The 19,643-nt window shown below is 45.7% G+C and overlaps 2 protein-coding genes across 2 annotated transcripts in view; both read right to left on the bottom strand.

Annotated features, from left to right (window-relative positions):
• Positions 1–26: 26 nt before the first annotated feature.
• Positions 27–7,497, bottom strand: LOC124468923 (solute carrier family 22 member 2-like). The gene is made up of 12 exons (XM_047021961.1): positions 7,256–7,497; positions 4,251–4,443; positions 4,063–4,166; positions 3,757–3,911; positions 3,490–3,658; positions 3,291–3,405; positions 3,091–3,191; positions 1,532–1,746; positions 1,258–1,366; positions 1,026–1,138; positions 587–686; positions 27–461 (listed from the first exon to the last, which is right to left on the bottom strand). Exons 1-12 carry the CDS (start codon positions 7,465–7,467, stop codon positions 377–379), a joined length of 1,671 nt encoding a protein of 556 aa, XP_046877917.1. The 5' UTR covers positions 7,468–7,497; the 3' UTR covers positions 27–376.
• Positions 7,498–8,425: 928 nt separating this feature from the next.
• The window catches only part of igf2r (insulin-like growth factor 2 receptor), a 31,367-nt gene continuing 20,149 nt past the window's right edge, over positions 8,426–19,643 (bottom strand). The window contains exons 35-46 of the mRNA XM_047021085.1: positions 19,256–19,405; positions 18,785–19,151; positions 16,366–16,518; positions 14,681–14,915; positions 14,199–14,335; positions 13,641–13,758; positions 13,146–13,292; positions 12,626–12,810; positions 12,186–12,372; positions 11,877–12,029; positions 11,306–11,375; positions 8,426–11,162 (exon numbers count right to left, since the gene is read on the bottom strand). Coding sequence (XP_046877041.1) covers positions 10,734–11,162; positions 11,306–11,375; positions 11,877–12,029; positions 12,186–12,372; positions 12,626–12,810; positions 13,146–13,292; positions 13,641–13,758; positions 14,199–14,335; positions 14,681–14,915; positions 16,366–16,518; positions 18,785–19,151; positions 19,256–19,405 — 2,331 coding nt within the window. The 3' untranslated portion in view covers positions 8,426–10,733. The remainder of the gene's footprint in view (positions 11,163–11,305; positions 11,376–11,876; positions 12,030–12,185; positions 12,373–12,625; positions 12,811–13,145; positions 13,293–13,640; positions 13,759–14,198; positions 14,336–14,680; positions 14,916–16,365; positions 16,519–18,784; positions 19,152–19,255; positions 19,406–19,643) is intronic.

The following is a 19,643-nucleotide window of genomic DNA, read 5'->3' as shown; positions in this document are numbered from 1 at the left end:
TTACATACACATCCAGCATTAAATCCAGCATTTGCACTTTGAGATTTTTAACTAAATGTAAAGTGCATTATAAATAAAATTATTATTATTAAATTATTATTATTAAATCCACATAATTCCCTCTCCACTTTTCATCAAGGACATACTGAAAAGACAAATATATATTCAACATGAATATATCTGACAACAGTATTACTAACAACAACAAGAATATAATTGTAGATATATTGTATTTACAGCTGTTTTGCAAAACATAGTAGTCGAACAGAGTATTTCATGGTGGACAGTGTGCTAATTATTATATGTGGTTTCAACACCGTAGCCCCTACTGACATTACACCTCAAACCATTTCTTATCCAGGTACACAATTGTCAACTAAACAGTGGCTGTTTCCTTGTTGGCTGTTGCATCAGTAGGAAGGAGATTGGACATCTGATCCTCGAAAGTGTCATCTTTGGGTCTGGGTAAGGCAAAAGGTAAACAAACAAATGCACACAAGCACACACACACACTGTATCAGCAATCCTCTCAAAACCACACAAAAAAAAACCTGGTCTGTTTATAATATTCAGGTGAAACCCTGACCTGTTGGGGAACTCAATGTCATCGATGGTGTCAGGAAGAGGAACTCCCCTGGTCTCAGGAAGCAGCAGGACCAGCCCTCCTGCTACAAATGCCAGGCAGCCTGTACGACACACACATAGACACACACACACACAAACTCAGCAACAGCACAACACAAAGCACCCCACCGTGTCTAACAAGGCTGATCTAGATCCTACAAGTGATAAGACGGCAGATAGCAGCCTCAGCCCCACCTCCATTCCTCCTCCACTCCTCCTCCACTGCTTCTCCCCTCCTCCACATTCCAATTCTGCTCTACAGAGGAAAATGCTACAACGTGTTTATTATGTGTCTTTTGCAAACCCCTAACTCTAATCTTAACCTTGGAGTGTGTCTGTGCGTCCTCACAAAATGTGTTCCGCTAAATGATTCTGCCACAGTAATACAATGCTGGACCCACCAAAGATGATAAGGGGCAGCTCCAGCCAGATGACAGCCAGCCTGTAGAGCAGGAAGGGAGCCACGATGCCTCCGACGTCACACAGAGTCGAGCACACGGACACCCCCAGGTTCCTGCATGCAGACACACGACCACAGAGACACGCGTTAACCTTTTCAGCTATAGCCCACATACAGCATGGCGTGTGGATCACTGAACCACGATCACCTCCATTATAAAACTCGGGCCTTACCTGATAAAGGTGGGGTAAAGCTCGGTGTTGACAAACACCACCATCTCAAAAGCCATGGTGATGCCTAGCCTGCCGATACAAGCCACGGCTGTCTTGAACCAGAACATACCTGAGAAGGAGATACATCGCAAGAGTCAGGGGTAAAGAATACTTTAAAAAAAGAATCTCTGTACTGGTAAATGATGATACCTGTACATATTCTCTCTTTGAATTCAAGTCATCATCCATCCCTATCTTGAATTCTGGGGACATAAGTTCTACGTAACAGACTCACTGTCAGGTATGAAGGCGGTGATGATACAGGAGGCTCCAGCCACTATATTGGCGGAGGCGAAGGGGAGACGGCGTCCGATGCGCTCGATGGTAAAGAGGATGAGGAAGGCTGCAGGGAACTCTACCAGGCCCGAGATCAGGAAGTCAAGGTACACATTTCCTCCCAGGATGCCCAGCCTCATGATGAGCCCCTGGTAGACCACCGCGCTGGTGAACCTGAAGGGTCAACGGCACAATTGACATTGTTAGGTTTACGTCTAGTGAAGCCTAAAACGGATTCAGAAAAATAAGGCATGACTTAAAATTATTCAGAATATTCTTTAAATGGGTCATTGACTGCAAAACCATGTTTACCTTGTCATAGTTGAATAACGATAGTTCAGTGTGTAAAATGGACATACAGTGAATCTCAAAGTCTATTGACACCTCTTTACTATCTAAATCTCACAATTTGAAACTGCTGCTGTAAAGTTACAAAAGTTACAAAGTTCACATTTGTGACGTCACCTTTTTTGGCTCTGGTCTGTTGTCTATGAAGATCCCTGAGCAGTTCGACCCTCAATTTCACATTTGCTCAAACCATTTCACCAAGGACAGTTTTGAAAACCTGGGACAGTGTAAATCAGGATTTGCTTTGAAGCTGTTGCTGAAAAGAGGTGCTGTTCCGATCTTATGTTCATCACAACCGCAAGCTGTAGTATGATTTTGTTGCTAACAGTTATTAGCAATGCTAACATATCCTGTATCTAGCATAGGTAAAATGTGTGATGATTTAGTTTATTGGCAATGGGGCTAACGCGTTATTTCATGTTTCTGACTGTGTTTCATTCAAATAAATAAGCTGTGTTGTCATGTAAATCTACAATTCACGATGCATGTTTGTCCAGATCTTTGTCAGGTTATTTTTTATTATTAGTTAACAAGATAGCTTACTGAACCTGAGTTGAATCACGATAGTTTGGTCGCTAAGCTGTAACTTTACCCACCTAAGTCGATCCCGTTTGCTTCGACAACAGAAGTGGAAACAACTAACTTATCATTGCAAATCATATCTAGTCAATCTGTTGAAAACTGTTTTGTGTAGACACAATAGATTTATTTGTACATATTCATTTCAAGTCTCCACCTTCAAAGTTTCACTGAGTGCTGTGGCCATGTTGCATCTTTGCTCCACTAGCTTCACTTGTTTGAAACCAACCAATCAGTGCGCAGCTCATCTATATATTCATGAGCATACCATAAAAGGGAGAAACCTCTAGTTTTATTCCAGGGCTATTTCACAGGGTGCATTAGGGAGCATAGAACATCACATGGGCCATTTTCATCCCAACCAATGTTACATACCCTACTCAGAGACCTTAACCAACAGTGTGAAATACCCTATAAAATCAGCAAATGACCCCTTTAATATAAAAAGGTCTTGTATGAACCTGGTTGTTTCCAGGTGAAGAAATGTAAAGGTTTTAGCTGAGACTAGAATGCAAAACCTTACGAATATAAGATTTTCTTATATTTTCTGATATCTGAGAATAACTTTGTGTTTGCGTTCTACAGTCTCACCAGTTGAAACTAAGGATGAAGGTGTGCTTCCTCATTCGGGGAGTTCTGATCAGGTCCATGAAGGAGGCGGTGGAGGAGTGCGCGTTGTCATCCTTCATAGTCTGGAACACACAGAATAGACGTCAACACAGACCATGGTCCTGCTGTGCTCACTCACTGAAGTTGTCTTCTCCTCCAAAGACCTCTTTGAGGTTTCTCACCTCGATGTTCTTGGAGAGCGTCTTGTTGTTCTCCTTGGCTATGGCTTCGGTGATCTCGACAGCTTTCCTGGCCTTGCCCTGAGAGAGGAGCCATCTGGGAGACTCTGGGATAAACCTGGAGGGACAACACTGAGGTCAGTGTGTGTCTGTGTGTGTGTGTGTTTGCTTCTGTGTGTGTGTGTGCGTAAGTATGTCTCACCAGTAGTATGCCAGGAATACAATATAGGGCACAGTGATGACCACCTGTAGCCAGCGCCAGTCTGTGATGTAGTAGGCTAGAAGGGGGAGGATGAGGATGCCCACGCTGAAGAACATCTGGTAGATCACCCCCACTGTCCTCCTGTACTCCACACCCACTATCTCTGTGACTGAGGGGAGAGGGCACAGCTTAGACAGACTGTGTGTGTGTGTGTTTGCGTGTGTGTGCTTGAGTGTTGGGGGGTGGAGGGGTCATTTTGTATCTTACTGAGGACATATCCGGCCACCCAGCCTCCTTTTACTCCGAAGCCGTACAGCGTTCTGAAGACCAGCAGGGAGGCGTAGTTTGGAGCGACTGCCACCAAGATGCCTGCCATTGCATTCAACAGGTTAGACATCAGGAAACTCACCTTCCTGCCAAACCTGAGAGTAGAAAAAGACAAAGAACGAAACAGATTGGAGGATCGTTCAAAGACAGAAGATCCATTTGGATTGGAATCATTTACAGTAACTACTCTACGATGTACCCTAGATTGACTACTTGGCCAGGCATAATAACCAAGTCAAGTATTACCTGTCAGCCAAGTAGCCAATAGCAATGGAGCCAACCAGGAAGCCAATGTTGAGTGTGGCCTGGTACATGTCCACTAACCAGGCTTGCCCACACACCAGATCAAACTGTAACCAACAGAGGTAACACTTGAGCTTGATGGGTGCCGGAAATCTTGCCTTAAAAGGTTAAAAGTCGCAAATGTAAATCACCTCGGTGACAAAGGACTGTCGTCCCTCGTAGTCGTATTCCCAGCCGTCCCTGCAGGTGGTCATGGGAGTTGTCCTGAGGTCTATCTCTGGGTCCAGACAGCTGAGGCCTGTAGAGTTCCAGTCCAGGTCGTACCTCTCACACTGGCTGTGGACCATCCCCCCAGCAGAGGAGTTCACCAGTGGCACCGTCAGCCTGTTGGGTGGAAGAAACGACACTTGGAGCAAATTGTAATCCTCTCCACCTTCAAAACTATATTTTTAACAAACCCGAGATGTAATTTGCCTATACATGAACGGTAAAAAACAAACAACAAAAAAACACACAGTATTGGAAAACAGTATATCCTTGAGAGTCCACAAACGGATACATATCTCATTGTCTAACCAAGCAATAGACTGAAGGATGGGAAGGATTGATATGACTGGATACTCATATACCTGTATTTGAGCCTAGATCACCTGTCACTGTCTAGAGTACTTGGCTCGGCGACTAGCAGCTGGCACCGAAGCCAGTCTCTCCCACTCACCTGGTGGGGATCTCCCAGGCTCCAAAGCCACAGACGGTTCGAGACCTGATGACGTTCCTTGGCATGACTGGCTCCAGCTCAGACTGGGTGAGCGAATATGCAGCTCTTGTGGCCCCCACTGAGAAACATGATGAAGGAGGCGGGCCACAAGGCACTAAAAGCCAGACTGACGTGGACGGAGGAGGGAGAAGAGGCCTTCAGAGACATCAAACAGATCTCGCAGCAGGCTTTAGCCCCTGACCCTGCCAGACTATGAGAGAACCTTCCATCTGTATGTCTCAAGCCGACTGAACTACGGCGATGCTCACACAGTCCTCCAGGGTGGAAGGAAGGAAGCAGCCAATAGCGAACTATTCTTTGGCCCTGTCAGCAGTAGAGTTAGCGTTGCCCCCATGCTATCAAGGTTTAGTTGCAGTACACCTTATGCATGACAAGGCATCCACACTCAAAATGGGACACAAGGTAAAAATACACACTCACACCGGACGGACGTTCTTTGTTGAACGATGAAAATTTGTACTGACGGAGCCCAGGGTAGGAGCTTACCTCACTCTATTACAACACCCTGACGTCAGCATAGCGACATGCACCACTGCAAACCCATGCTAAGTGTTAGTCCAGAATCTTGAACAACTAATGTCCAGTTCAGCTGAACTGTTGAATCTGTAACATTGAGTAAATGTCTATGCATAATGCTATTGGAGTACTGTCTAACTGATGTCAACTGGTAAATACATATTCTTAGACAAATGTGTTTAAGACTGAGAAATGGGATTCCTCTTAAAGGCGAAGTAACCAGAATTTTTTGTCTGTATTATTTTGTATTACTTCTGAATTATGTACCGGTGTTACATATTGGTACATGGATAAAGTTTGCTGTTGATTGTTTATTCCCTTAAGGCCAGGTACTACAGGCAAAAACCCAGATTTGTGTTCAGTTTGTCAATTTGGATATTTTTATATTTTGGTTCTACAACTAGTAAACTTTCATAACTTGCCACAATTATTGCCCAAAACACTTTATTTAAAAATTGTATGATTTTATACAACCTTCGCCAAGCAAACAAAACCTTGAATCATGGTCTGTTACCATATTGCACTGTAATTTGTCTCAACAAGTTAAGAAATAACTTAACTGAATTGTATATGGTTGGAAAGCTTATTCTTTCAAGCATATGGCTAGCTAAATCATTTATTGCTATTTACTTTTTGTTGGCATGGCAGTGAGGGGGGAACACAGAGTGATAGAGAAAACCCATTCTAACACTTCTAAAAGTTTAACCACTTAGACACCTGACTCCCGTAATTACTAGCACACGTCAAGATAGCAACTCTTAGCTCATAATAGGTAAAGCCACACAATTTTACATACTGCTTTATACTTTGAATATCTAGACATGTTCAGAGGGATTTTCAAATATATTTTGTCAATCTAATTTTATGTGGTATTGTATAAAAGAAAAGATGGTAACAGACCATGATTTAAGATTTTGTTTACTTGGCGAAGGGTGTACAAAATCATTAAAAAAATATTTTAAAAAGTGTTTTGGCAATAATTGTGGCATGTTATGCAAGTTTACTGGTTATAGAACCAAGATATATAAAAAAATATCCTAATTGACAAACTGAACAAAAATCTGGGTTTTTGCCTGTGGTACCTGGCCTTAAAATAACAGACTAGTTGTAGAGCAACATGGTAAGAAAGAGACTAGGAGATTACCTTAGACCCACTTCCCCTTAAAATAACCTTGTAAACATGTTCTCATCTTCGCTCTCTCTGAAAGGGAGGGGTAATTAAGTCAGATGATACCAGGGCTGGACTGAAAAACAAATTCCTCAGACCGGCCCACCACAATCGGTCGAACACCACCTACCAGTACACCAAAAGAGTTAAGAGATCGAATTGGGCCCAGTGTCAGTATGGAAAATGAACCAATCGGCCCCTGTCTCTGTTGTATGGGCCGTTCGTTGGCCAATTTTAAGTTTGTATTATTATTTTTTTATTATATAAAGATTTCTATATATATTAAATATCATATGATGTCGGCCCCAAATGCGTCGATTTGCCCGGTATGCCAGATTACCAGTCCAAGCCTGGATGATACCTCTAATTAAGGAACTACAGCCCCATGGAATATAAGCATGGAAGTTTCATAAGGAAAGCTCGTCCCGGAATAGATTTTTGTTTAAAAATAGAACAACTGATAGGGACCTTTAGATCAGCTGTTGGGACTCCTTTGGGGAGGGACAATATTTCAGTATAAATATTGGACTGTGTTTTGACTCTGTGCCTTTTTGCCTCTCTGCTTGCACTTTCTGCTCCTTGCCATCCAAAAGAGGGTTTGTGCTTCCTGGAAAACTGTCTGAATATAGCCCCGACAATAGCTAATTTCATCACAAAATATTCTCCACAACACTGATTTAAAAATACAGTGAACGTTCTGGTGTTTTCCCTCCGTTTATGGGGTGCTGTCCTACCTGCGAGTGTCTGCCAGGCTCCATCCACAGCTCTGTTTCAGATCCACCACCCGCGGCTCCCGGCACCAGTGCTCCGGGGTGAAGCCCTGGAACACGATGCCCACATAGACGCCGGCCCAGGGCATGGACACCATGCACAGCAGGGCGAAGATGCGCTTCTGACAGCGGCCAAACTTTCCCGCTTCTTCCAGGATGTCATCAAACGTGGCCATGGTTGGCAAAGTTAAATCGACCGTGTGGTGTATAAATGTTCCCCTCTGGGTGTCAACGGTGCGTTAGGGTGTACCTGTATGTGCGGTGCTCCTTCTTTATAACATGAATGGGTATGGGTGCTGTGTTTCGGCCCCTGGCTCTTAAAAGAGCAGTGCGGAGCAAAGGTCTGGGGGATGGCATGACTCCGGTCACAGCCGAGATCAACAGAGCGTTACAACACATTCTGCACCTCAGATCACACATGTCAGAGGTCAAATTCTATACGCAAGCTACCCGTGTCAGAATAAATCAGTTGAGGTTGGCTTGGCAGAAAGCAGACACACATACCACCTACACTTAAGAGTCGATAGCTAACTAGTTTTCATGTTCCATCAACAGAACACTCAGATTTTACAGTAACTGCACTCATCTGCCAGGGTCACACTTCTGGCAGGAACTTTCTAGAACTCCCAATTCCACATCACTTTTATAAGAAGCTCCTACTCTACAATATACTGCAGTGTGTCCAGGTTTTCCAACCCGCTTCATGATTTCTGAGTTCATGTTGGAGGTCTAATGCACAAGAGAAGTCACAGGGGGAAAATGTTGTATTTGTTCCCCAACTCTGGCAATATTCCTTCTCTTGTTTGAGTGATTCAATCTCATGTCCTGGTGAATCAAAAAATATCCTAAACTGGCTGGTCACTTACAGGCATGGCACTTTTGTGCTCCAACACCTTAAAATAAAGTTTTGCAAGATTAAAAAGACCTCAACACTCTTTAAACTGTATTTAAACTATAACAGATCGAATTCCCCTAAATCTCATTAAAGCCTTTTATTGCACTACTTTCTTATATATATTTCAAAGTCCATTAAATAATTTGTTCCAACTAAACATTGGGTGAATAGTTAATTTTGCAACAAGGGAGGAAGAACTGGGCAAATCTCCCTTATAACAACAAAGAGGACAAACGGGGTAACGGCAAATCGTTTTATTCAAATAATGCAATATTTTTACGTCAACATTTTAAATAGGAAAACAGACAAAGCAGTAAAATGTGTTTGAGCACAACGTACAGGAACATAAAGCCCCTCTCAAAGTACCAGCTCACAGAGAAGACTTCCTGTCACATGACCAGCTCCCTGTCACATGATACAACAATCAAATACACTCGGGACCAATCTGGGCAGATTTGTTGCTTACAGCAGAAATAGACCACACACACGATCATCTGTCATCAGTATCAATCAATCTCCCTTTGATGAGGGGTAGCAAGCAGCTAGTGAGTGAAGTTGATGTTAAGGTCTGATCTGGAATCAGCACAGTCCCTAAAAAGCCTAACTTTGACCATCGGGCAAAAGTAAGACGAACCAATTAAGTTGAGGTACCGTTGCCAATCTCAAAGTGCCTTAGTAAGCTCCCAAGTTAGAAGGGACAAGCCTCACACACAGCCACAGGTCTACTGACTGACTGTCCTGATGACCTTCACTGTGTGGAAGTTCTGACCTTGTCTACATTTCCATTGGGCTCAATGAAGTATCTATCTATCTTAATAAAGTTGCTCTTCATCCACTCTTGATTCTTAATCAGAGATGTCCAAACCTAAACAACATACTAGCAGACTGCAGGGGTGTGTTACTGTTGATTTGACACCATGGCACAACTAAAACCTGCCCAACGGCATGTTGCAGTGTTACTGTAATACCGCTAAACATTCGCGAGTCTCCATTTGTGAGGTAGGAGGGCCGCTTTGGCAAAACTCCCCACTACGTTGTATAGAAATACCCTGAATGGTGAACTCTTGTTTTTGGATTGAGTAGCTATATGGCCAAACGCTCTTTCGCTTGCTAACAGAATGTTAGCTTCAACACTGCAACCATTTGGGAACATTAGGTACTTTTAATATTGAAAAGTCAATCCCTAGTCATAGTCCCAAAGCCACCTCTATAGATGCTACATCCTATGCATCTTATTTTAGATCTACGGAAGTGCACAGGACATACGGTGTACTTAGGAGGTTTATTTGAAATTAGGCCAATGACCAAGATAAGCAAGTGTGGTATGTTTAACATCCTTTGAATGGTAACTGCCTATAAGCTTGTGTGTGGTGTGTGCCAATATGTACATGTATGTACTATAACTACCTGGTCACAATCATTACTGGGTAAATATAAAGGAACAACAAGTATGTATTTAATTACTTTGTGTATATATATATATATATATATATATATATATATATATATGTACCTGCCTATTGAGTTATAAAAAGTAATGTATCATTTATCACGTGGAGGTGCCACTTTTAATATCACTCTTAAGAGGGTTGGTAAAATCCAAACTGAATAATGACAACGATCCTAACAGCGTGATAAAAAAAATAATCTAATGATCCCAAAATACATCCTGCTTGTTCCAATATATTTATTTACCGTCTAAACTCAAAAATCCAGGCTGTAAAAAGGACGTGTTACAAAGGAGAGAAGAGCTCAATAAATAGTTTCCCAGAGAAGAAATTGTACACTCAAAGTGTCGTGTTGTACCTAGACCCACCAGAGGGTCTAAGATGAGGAAACTGTTCCTCAAACTGTCAAGATTCAACGTCCTTCCCTACGGACCCACAGATCCCACAGCAGCCGTCCAGGCTTCATCATGCATTTGGCAAAACAAAAACAACAAAAAAGTCTACAGAAAACATCCCATCTTCAACTGAAAAGTCGTGACAAGGCAACATCTAGAAGCAGAGTTTGTCTACGTAGGTGTCTATGTGGGGGGAGAAAGTTGGCGTATGTGCAAACATCAGACAAACCACTTTATGGTGATTTTGATTGTTGTTGAATAAATTCACAGGCCGCATCCTGTTTACCCTTCTCACAGACAGCCAGCAGCCAACGGGAATTTTGACGGAGCAGAATCAGTTATGGAATCACTTAAATAAAAATAAACAACATTTCCATAAAGAAGCATGTGACCGCATAAAAGTCCAAGTCCTATGTACATCCATCAAATCAACAGAATCGGATCAGTACGAACCGGAAAAAAAAGAAAAGAAAACATTTCATTGATGAAAACGGCGTTTGTCATCAGGAAGGCATTGAAATATTTCTTTCAGGGGGAGGAGGAGGAACCGAACAGAGCTTATGTAAACAGCCAGTCGTTCTGCAGCATCATCATCATTCCCTTTATAAACATCAAAGACCCAGAGAGCTACACACGGTTGCTGTTGCTGCTATGGCCACACTCCAGAGGGAATAGTTCGGGAATAGACGGAGGAGGATATGACCTCACACTCTCAGCAGATCCTCGTCACTGTCGTCGTCTTCTCGTTTCCTATTGGCTCCGTCGTGCCGGGGGCGGGACTGCCTGCCTCCGCGGCTCCTCCTCCTCTGGCTGTCGTCCAATAGGCCGACCAGGTCCTCGTCGCTCTCCTCCTGGAGCAGGGCGCTGCGGGGGCCAGAGGTCAGGGGTCGGGAGGGGGCCCGCTGGCCTCGGGTCATCACCCGCACGCCGGGCACGCTCAGGACCTCGTCCTCGCTGTCGTCATCCTCCTGCTCGTCCAACGTGAAGGAGCGCAGCGCGTCGGCGTTGACGGGCTTGGTGGTGATGTGGCCGTTCTCCTGGCCGCCCTTCCCCCCCCTGCCGGGGGGCGGGGCCTCCAGCTCTTCCATCAGCCACTCCATCTCCTCCTCGCCCCCTTCGTCATCTATGTTCACCTGGGGGAGGGGTGGGGGGGAGAGACCAGACTGCTGATACAGCACTGGAAGTCTAACCCTCTGGATACGTGTACTTGGTGGTCATGGAAAGCTACAGCATGCAACAGTGGTGTGGCTGGGTGAGGTACTCAAGTACTCCCTACCTTGGAGTACTTGTAGGCCACAGGCTTTCCTCTCCTGCAACAGCCTGCCACCTTCTGCAGTACCAGCTCTCTGGAAGTGGCACAGACACATGCAGACATTGAGTCATTTAGCAGACGCTCTTATCCAGAGCGACTTACAGTAAGTACAGGGACATTCCCCCTGAGGCAGGTAGGGTGAAGTGCCTTGCTTAAGGACACAGTTATTTTCCACTGCCAGGAATCGAACCAGCGACCTTCTGATTAAAAGCCTGATTCCCTAACCGCTCAGCCATCAGACACACACACACACACACACACACAGCTGCTGTTCCCACTCAGCTGAATTCATGTACATGTAAATAATTGAAGCTGCGTATGAACCCCTTTAACCTATTGTGTTTGTATGTCTTACTCCACTCCCTGTCATAGATAATCATAAACACGCTGAGCTTAGTCATTTGCACATACAGAACAGAGATACAGTATAGTACACCGAGATGGACTGAACGCTTTTTCAAAGCTATAAAAGTTGTCTCTTGGCCGGGGGGATGAAGATGATTGGACAGTGAGGGGAGAATGGGCGTGTTCTTACCTCCTCTCTCTCTTGTGGAGCAGCAGGACCAGGAGACAGATGGTCAGAACGACCAATAGCACGCTCAGAACGCCCCCGACGGCCTGGCTACGCCCAGACAGACCCGGGTTCTCCCCTCCATCATCTTTGGCTTGTTTGGAAGGGTCCACAGACCTGTTGAACACACACACACAGTAAGGGTGCGTCAACCTGCGTGTGGGAAAGCACTGTACAGGTGTGTGTGTGTGTACAGGTATGTGTGCGTGTGTCAAGGTGTGTTTGTGTGTGTGTGTGTGCAGGTGCATGTGTGTGGGAGGCCCTGTCACTCACATCAGTCCACAGACTGTGGAGGTGTGCCAGCTGAACAGGTACTGACAGCCGTCCGTCTCCAGCATGAACTCTGGGATGCCCTCGCCCACCAGTGGGTTGCAGTGGAACACGATGGTGGAGGACACCTTTTTCGAATTGTCCCGCCCACACACAGACTCGGACGGCACCAGCATGTCCAGGCTGCCACCTGATAGGACAGTGAGTAAGCATGTAGACTTGACAGAACATCTAGAGTACATCTAGCATCATCTAGACTGGAGAGAATATCTAGACAACATTTAGCACCATTTAAACTGGAGAGACTATACAGTGAACATCTAGCACCATCTAGAGCGGAGACAACATCTAGCACCATCTAGAATGGAGACAACATCTAGCACCACCTGGAGCGGAGACAGCACCAAGCTAACCGCGTGCGCAAAACCGTGCTGAGCGGGCACCTTTGATGAAGTACTTGGCATTGCTGGAGGAGCCAATGTTGCGGCAGTAGTCTCCGTTGAGCTTGACCTGGCAGATGTTGGCGCCCAGACACAAGGAGGAGGAGGAGTTGGTGATGCCGGATAGCTGAATGTCGTACATGTAGCGGTCTCCATTGGGGCGGATGTCCCCCGATGCCTGGTGGAGCCTGGAGGGGTGGTGGAGGTGACACAGAGCTTGACGATCTGTCTAGAGATCTTTGTGGGCATGTACGATAAATAGGATGTATACATTCAGTATGTGTTTGCTTATATGTACAGACATGTACACGATGCAGTGCGTAAGTCTTAGGCACCCAAGATTTTTTTACATTCATATTTGGTCGAACCAACTTTATTGTCTATTGTATTTGTGGGGCAGTGTAAAAGTGCAATGTTGACAACGTTTTTGTTTAATCTTTTCATTGAATTATTTCCTAATGCATTCTTGCATAAGACTTTGCATAGTACGTGTATATAAATGTGTTTGTGGTGTGGTATTCACTTGGTATAGATGGCCCCCAGGCTGATGCTGGCTCCGGTGTCGGGGACCCGGATGGTTCCGTTGACCATCTCCACCTCACGCTGTTTCACAGCGCATGCTGCACGGGTCTCCCAGCCCAGCAGGAACTCACATGCGGCCTTGTCAATGCTACCCATGCGCACACACACGCACACAACAAAACACACAGATATGGTGCAATCAGAATGTGAGAACCGCAAAATGAATCCTTGAAAGATGCAAACCTTTAACCAGAGAACTAAACATAAATGACTAACGTTAGTCAGGCGTCCATCATTGAAGAGTTAATAAACATTAGGACCTCAACCCAAACATTCAGTAACGTTGGTGCAGAGCTAGTTGTGCCGAGTTATTGTATCAGCTATGCATAGCCCCAATATCTAGTCCCAATTCACTACTACATTTTTTTACAGAATGGAATTGTAACCAGTATGTAGGAAATAAACAGCTTGCTTCTCAACTTGGCTCCAGTCTCACCTGATGAGTCTGGGGTGTCCCACAGTAGAGCCACAGCTCAGCTGGACTACAGTCTTGGCCTTGAGGCCGTTCCCACAAACATCATCTCCCAGGGTGTAGTTCACCTGGAGCGAACCATCTGCGGACACAGGGGTGGAGGACACAGCAACGCCGTCACTAATATCTCAAATCCTAACATATCTTTTAAACACATAATACTGTGGAGTTTTCATAAAGTATTCTAGAGCTGACAGACATGGGTTGCCAGGGGTATTGCAGGCACAGGTTTATATACTATTTGTAATCAACCTAAATTACTTATCTGGGCTTGATAGCCTTTGTCTGGCACAACATGTCAATCGGGCCACTAATCCCACCTGCTAAAACACTAGACAGACTCATGCAAATCCTAGTCAACGCCAGTCAATGAAAACATTTTCAAATACTATTGAGCCCCAGGTCTGCCTTGTAGACATATGAAGTTGATGTAAGGTATAGACACAGCAAGCCTAGGGCTAGTAGTGCGGGGTTGTGGCGCTGCCTCAGCCAGGGGGCCATGACGTCAGGACCTCTACCCACCGGCGAAGCCCAGCTTCTGGGTGTGGACCCGCCCCAGGGTCTGGGTGAGGCCCTGGCTGGTCTTCCTGCAGACTGTAGCCCCCTGAGGACAGTCAGTCAGGCCTCCGTGTATACTCTGGCACAGGTTGATGTAGTACCTGGAGGACACCACAAGGGGAGACAGAGAGGGCCGATTAAAGAGACATTTGGATTCGACCAAGGCTTCGATCAGAGGCTATTTCCTGGGGGCGCAATAGACCCGAAGGAAAGATGAAAAGGGGGAGAGAGAGAACCAGGAAAGAGGGGATTGTTGGAGAAGCGAGAGAGAGAAGAGAGGGAAAAACGAGACGGAAGAAAGCCAGGGGAGGTGACGGAAACCAAGAGGGATGAGGAGAGAAGGGGAAAGAAGGGTGTATGACAAGTGGGGGGAGGGGGGGGGAGGGAAACGAGAAAGAGAGATGAAAGCGGCGGCGAAAGAAAGGCGAGAGGGCACGAGGACTTACGAGTCTCCGCCTTGGCTGAACTTCCATGGCATGGTGAGGGAGGAGAGGGTGCGCAGGTCGTAGGTCTTGTGCTGGCTCACCAGCTTGCACTCCATCTTACTGGGGGGGCACACGGCGCTGGTGGGCCACCGGAAGGTGGCGGCACAGCCCTCCGTCCCACTCAGGTACTGGGGGGTCCCATGGTTGGCCGACTGGTCACAGGTGAACAGGATGGAGGACTGGCGCTTCTCTGAGACTGGGGGTGAGGGATTAGACACGCGATTAGAGAAACACAGTCAGGGCCCGGACTGAACAGGGAATTCTTTTTGCCAAACGAGCAAGGTTTATTCAGGTATCAGGTTACTTTTGCTACATGCGAGATGGGTGGGGGTTGACATATATTGGTATTTTTTGAATTATGCTAAATTTCACTTCGAACTGACAAATTTAGTTCCACCAAAATCAATCGTAAATGCTTATTAGTTGCAACTAATATAATAATATGAGCAACACGTAATTTTTGTCTACAGTTGCTCCTCAAGTCATCGTATTAAACCCACCCCCTTTCAGATAAACGGATGTGATTGGCCAAACCAGATCCTGGTCATTGGGAAATCTGTCTGAATGGGAGGGTGGCCAGACCCATTCTGCCAGAGCAAATAAAACGTCACAGATTTGTCGAGTTTGCAGGCTAGCAATATCAGGACCCAAGTTGGATCTCCAACATTATTTCAGTCTGTCTAGCATGCAAAATATGTTTGGAACTCCTACATTTCATAGTTCTGAGAACCTTCACAATTAGAAAAATGTGATGCCTTCATGCTGTAAAAAGGTACGTTCTCCAGTGATATAATTGGGTCTGACCTGAAGAGGTCTGTCCTTAAACCACAGATCAGTTAACAATTAAAGATAATGATGACTTTATTACTTTTATACTGTTGGAAATGTTCTGAATATAATTAACAATGTTTGATCTATACCTTGCTATATTAATCTCAGGAGTACATACCCTTGGTCATGTCCAGGAGAGAAATATGCCTATCCATTAATTATGTTTCTTGTATCATTGATAAACTGTCATTATGCTGTTTTCTTATGCCTGCGTAGCCATAAGTTAGTTCTTTGCAAGGTGCGACTAGGAAAGGCCTGTGACACTAGTGTAAGTCAGAGGTCACGATATTACCAAAGTATGTCATGCCATGCAACTTTGAACGAGGAAAAGTGAAGGAAAGTAAAGGCCATGTCTACGAACCCTATCTAAAGACCTAAACAAAACTATCTAGCATGCAGTGTCATATTTCAGTGCTTGCGAAGGCTGTGCTAATCGTCTCGTATCCTCCCATATTGTAACACTATTTAACTCCCTTGATTCCTGTATTCATTGTCCAGTCTTCTGAGATACTCAACTTGAGTGTATCAGACACCTGCACCGTACATATGTGTAATAAATACATATAAATAAATGTTCTCTCAAACTTGTTTTAACCCTTGTGCTGCCTTCGGGTCATTGTGAACCTTCGGGTCATTGTGACCCAGTAGATGCTTCACTTTAAATTTGTATGAAGTCAAGTTGTCGCAACACGACAGGGGGTCACAATGACTGAAGGGTCACAATGACCCGAAGGGTACACAAGGGTTAACTATTCCCTTCAGTGACTTGGTACTTTTACAGCAATTGGGTATGATGTAATAATATGTCTTCAGACCTTTGACACAGAAGCCCCATTTCCTGTCCTTGTCGTAGTTGCTGGTGGTGGAACACCACAGCTTGCCGTCGGTACGCCCCTCCGTGGTGCACTGAGAATAGGGCGACTTCTGGAAAATGAAGGGGAACACGCACACCTCGCCCTCTTCTGTCACTGCAACACACACACACACACACACACATCAGGAACATGGATCCCTGGATAGTTACAAACAGTGTGACCAGCCATGGCTAAAAGTATTCGGAGGGACATTTTGTGTTTGCAAAGCTTGCTGGGCCTTGGCATAAAATGACTGCCAACATAATTTCAGTAAGTCATATCATCAGCACAGGGGAAAGTGTGAACTAGTTCTAGCAGGTGAAATCACTATCATTTACATTTACATTTATTCATTTAGCAGACGCTTTTGTCCAAAGCGACTTCCAAGAGAGAGCTTCACAAAGTGCATAGGTCACTGATAATAACAACAAGATAGCCCCACAGCATTGCGGGTAGTCAAAAACAAGAAGTACATATTGTGGACAACCAAAAAATAGTGCTAAAGGGAAGAAACCATAAGAGCATGTAGTTAAACAAGTTAAAATTACACAACATTGATCTCTAAGTGCAGGTGTACCTGTAGGAAAGCAATAAAAATAGGATTAACTAAAAAAAAGAAGAATACAACAGTTTAAATCAGCTACCACTAACCAACAAGAGCAACAGTCTAAGCAAGAGTCATTGTGAACCTTGAGGAAACTAGCGTTGGATTCAGCAAACCATTCCTAAGTACCATTGTACTCCCGGAACAAGTGCGTCTTGAGCCTTCTCTTGAAGGTGGAGAGACAGTCCGTGTCTCTGATGGAGGTGGGGAGTTGATTCCACCACTGGGGTGCCAGGCAGGAGAAGAGCTTGTGCTGGGACCGGGCGGTCTTGAGAGGTGGGACCACCAGGCGGTTGTCTGAAGAAGACCGTAGGTGGCGGGTGGGGGTGTAAGGCTGCAGGAGAGACTTGATGTAGTCGGGCGCAGTTCCATTCACTGCTCGGAAGGTCAGTACCAGGGTCTTGAATCTGATGCGGGCCGTTATGGGTAGCCAGTGGAGGGAGATGAGGAGCGGGGTAACGTGGGAGCGTCTGGGTAGATTGTAGACCAGACGGGCCGCTGCGTTCTGAATTCTCTGAAGAGGGCGGGTTGCGCATGATGGGAGACCGGCGAGCAGCGAGTTGCAGTACTATCATTCTGACGGTATTTTAAGAGCAAACAGAGTGCTGTAAAAGAGGGGACTATTTGCATTTATAGACAATTTTCGCCCCCAAAAAGCTAAAAGAAATATGAAATGTGCCTTATTGTATTTCAGTATTCTATAGAAACACGTGAAAACATTTTCCTCAAATACTGAACCAGCAAACTTTGCAAAACATAACATTTGTCATTGCCAAAACTTATGGCCACGACTGTAGAGTCAAAGCTAGTGGTTAACTCATGGGGAGTAAGGCTAGTTGCTAGATAACAGGGAGGAAGTCTAGTAGCTACGTTATAGGGAGTAAGTTTCCACTTTACATATACATCTATTCATTTAGCAGATGCTTTTATCCAAAGCGACTTTCAAGAGACAGCTTTACAAAAGTTCATAGGTCAATGATCATAAACAATGGGATAGCCCCAAAAACATTGTGGGTAGCCAAAACATGTAGCATACTTTGTGAAAAGCAAATAAGTGCCAATGGACAGAAACACAAGAGCATGTAGTTAAAGAAATTATGAACCTCCAAAAAGTGAAAGAGTGTACTTGTAGGAAAGCAAGCAACAATAATATAATTCACAGCAAGTACAAGAGGTTAAATTAGTTACAACTAACCAACAAGAGCAACAAGTCCCTCAATAAGAGTCATTGTGTTCCTGTAGCTAGGTCATAGGGAGTAAGGCTAGTAGCCAGGTTACAGGTGTAACGCTAGTAGCTAGGTCATGTGGCGTAAGGCTAGTAGCTAGGTCATAGGGAGTAAGTCTAGTAGCTAGGTCATGTGGAGCAAGGCTAGTAGCTAGGTCATATGGAGTAAGGCTAGTAGCTAGGTCATATAGAGTAAGGCTAGTAGCTACGTCATATGGAGTAAGGCTACTAGCTAGGTCATATGGAGTAAGTCTAGTAGCTAGGACATATGGAGTAAGGCTAGTGGCTAGGTCATGTGGAGTAAGTCTAGTAGCTAGGTCATGTGGAGTAAGGCTAGTAGCTAGGTCATATGGAGTAAGGCTAGTAGCTACGTCATATGGAGTAAGGCTAGTAGCTAGGTCATGTGGAGCAAGGCTAGTAGCTAGGTCATGTGGAGTAAGGCTAGTAGCTAGGTCATGTGGAGTAAGGGTAGTGGTGTGACAAAAGCTAGGCCAGGAGGGGAACATGCAGTGTACTACTGTTCTCTCGTGCGCAAACTTCCAGCATCTTACCTGTGGGACAGGGGTCCCCCCCTCCATACTGCATGAGGACCCCCTGCTCCTCGTGACGGTAGTCCATGGTCATGGCCTGGCTGACGCCGTAGGACGCCGGCGCCCCCCCCCCCGCCCCCGGCAGCCGGCACACGGCCCCGCCCTTGCAGCCGGAGTCCGACACGGCCCCGCACACGTTGATCCGGAACGAGTCCGCCCCCGCGGCCACGCTGACCTCCCCGGACAGGGTGGCGAGGTCGAAGGTGAACTGAAGCTGGTCGTCGGTCAGGGTGCAGCCGTGGGTTTGCGTGGCGTCGGGGCACACCAGGGGCGTGGCCCACTCGAAGGCGTACTCGCAGCCCTGTTGACGTACCATCTGGGGAGAGCCCTGGGGGGAGGCGAACGCACGTGGTCACGGACTGGGTGCGCGGGGTTTGCTCGCGCGTGTGTTGGTGCACGCATATGTGTGTGTATTTGCAAGTGTGTACCGACCAGATCCAGGCCTCTCTGGCAGATGAAGACGATGGTGGAGGTGTAGTTTAAGGCGGAGTCAGAGACGCAGGGGGTGGAGCTGTTGAAGGTGATTGACACCTCGTTGGTCAGCGTGCTGAACTGTGGGCTGGACGAGACTCTTCCAATGTCCTAGAACAGACAGGAAACGGAAGCACTGCTTAATAACGGCGCTGTACACGTGAGCATGTGTACGTGTGTGTGTACATGTGTGTGTGTGTCTCAGACAGGCTGTGAGAGTGTGCCAGGGAATGGGTTATTTGGGGGTTTGTGTGTGTGTGTGTGTGTGTCGGTTGGGGGGGGGGGGGGATAATGGGGTTTATGACTGTGTGTGAATGTCAAGGCGGATGTGAGTGTGTGTCTGTCTGGA

Source organism: Hypomesus transpacificus, chromosome 6 (genome assembly GCF_021917145.1).
Source record: "Hypomesus transpacificus isolate Combined female chromosome 6, fHypTra1, whole genome shotgun sequence".
Lineage (NCBI taxonomy): Eukaryota > Metazoa > Chordata > Actinopteri > Osmeriformes > Osmeridae > Hypomesus > Hypomesus transpacificus.
The sequence above is the reverse complement of the archived record's forward strand: the minus strand, read 5'-3'. Positions and strand labels throughout refer to the sequence as shown.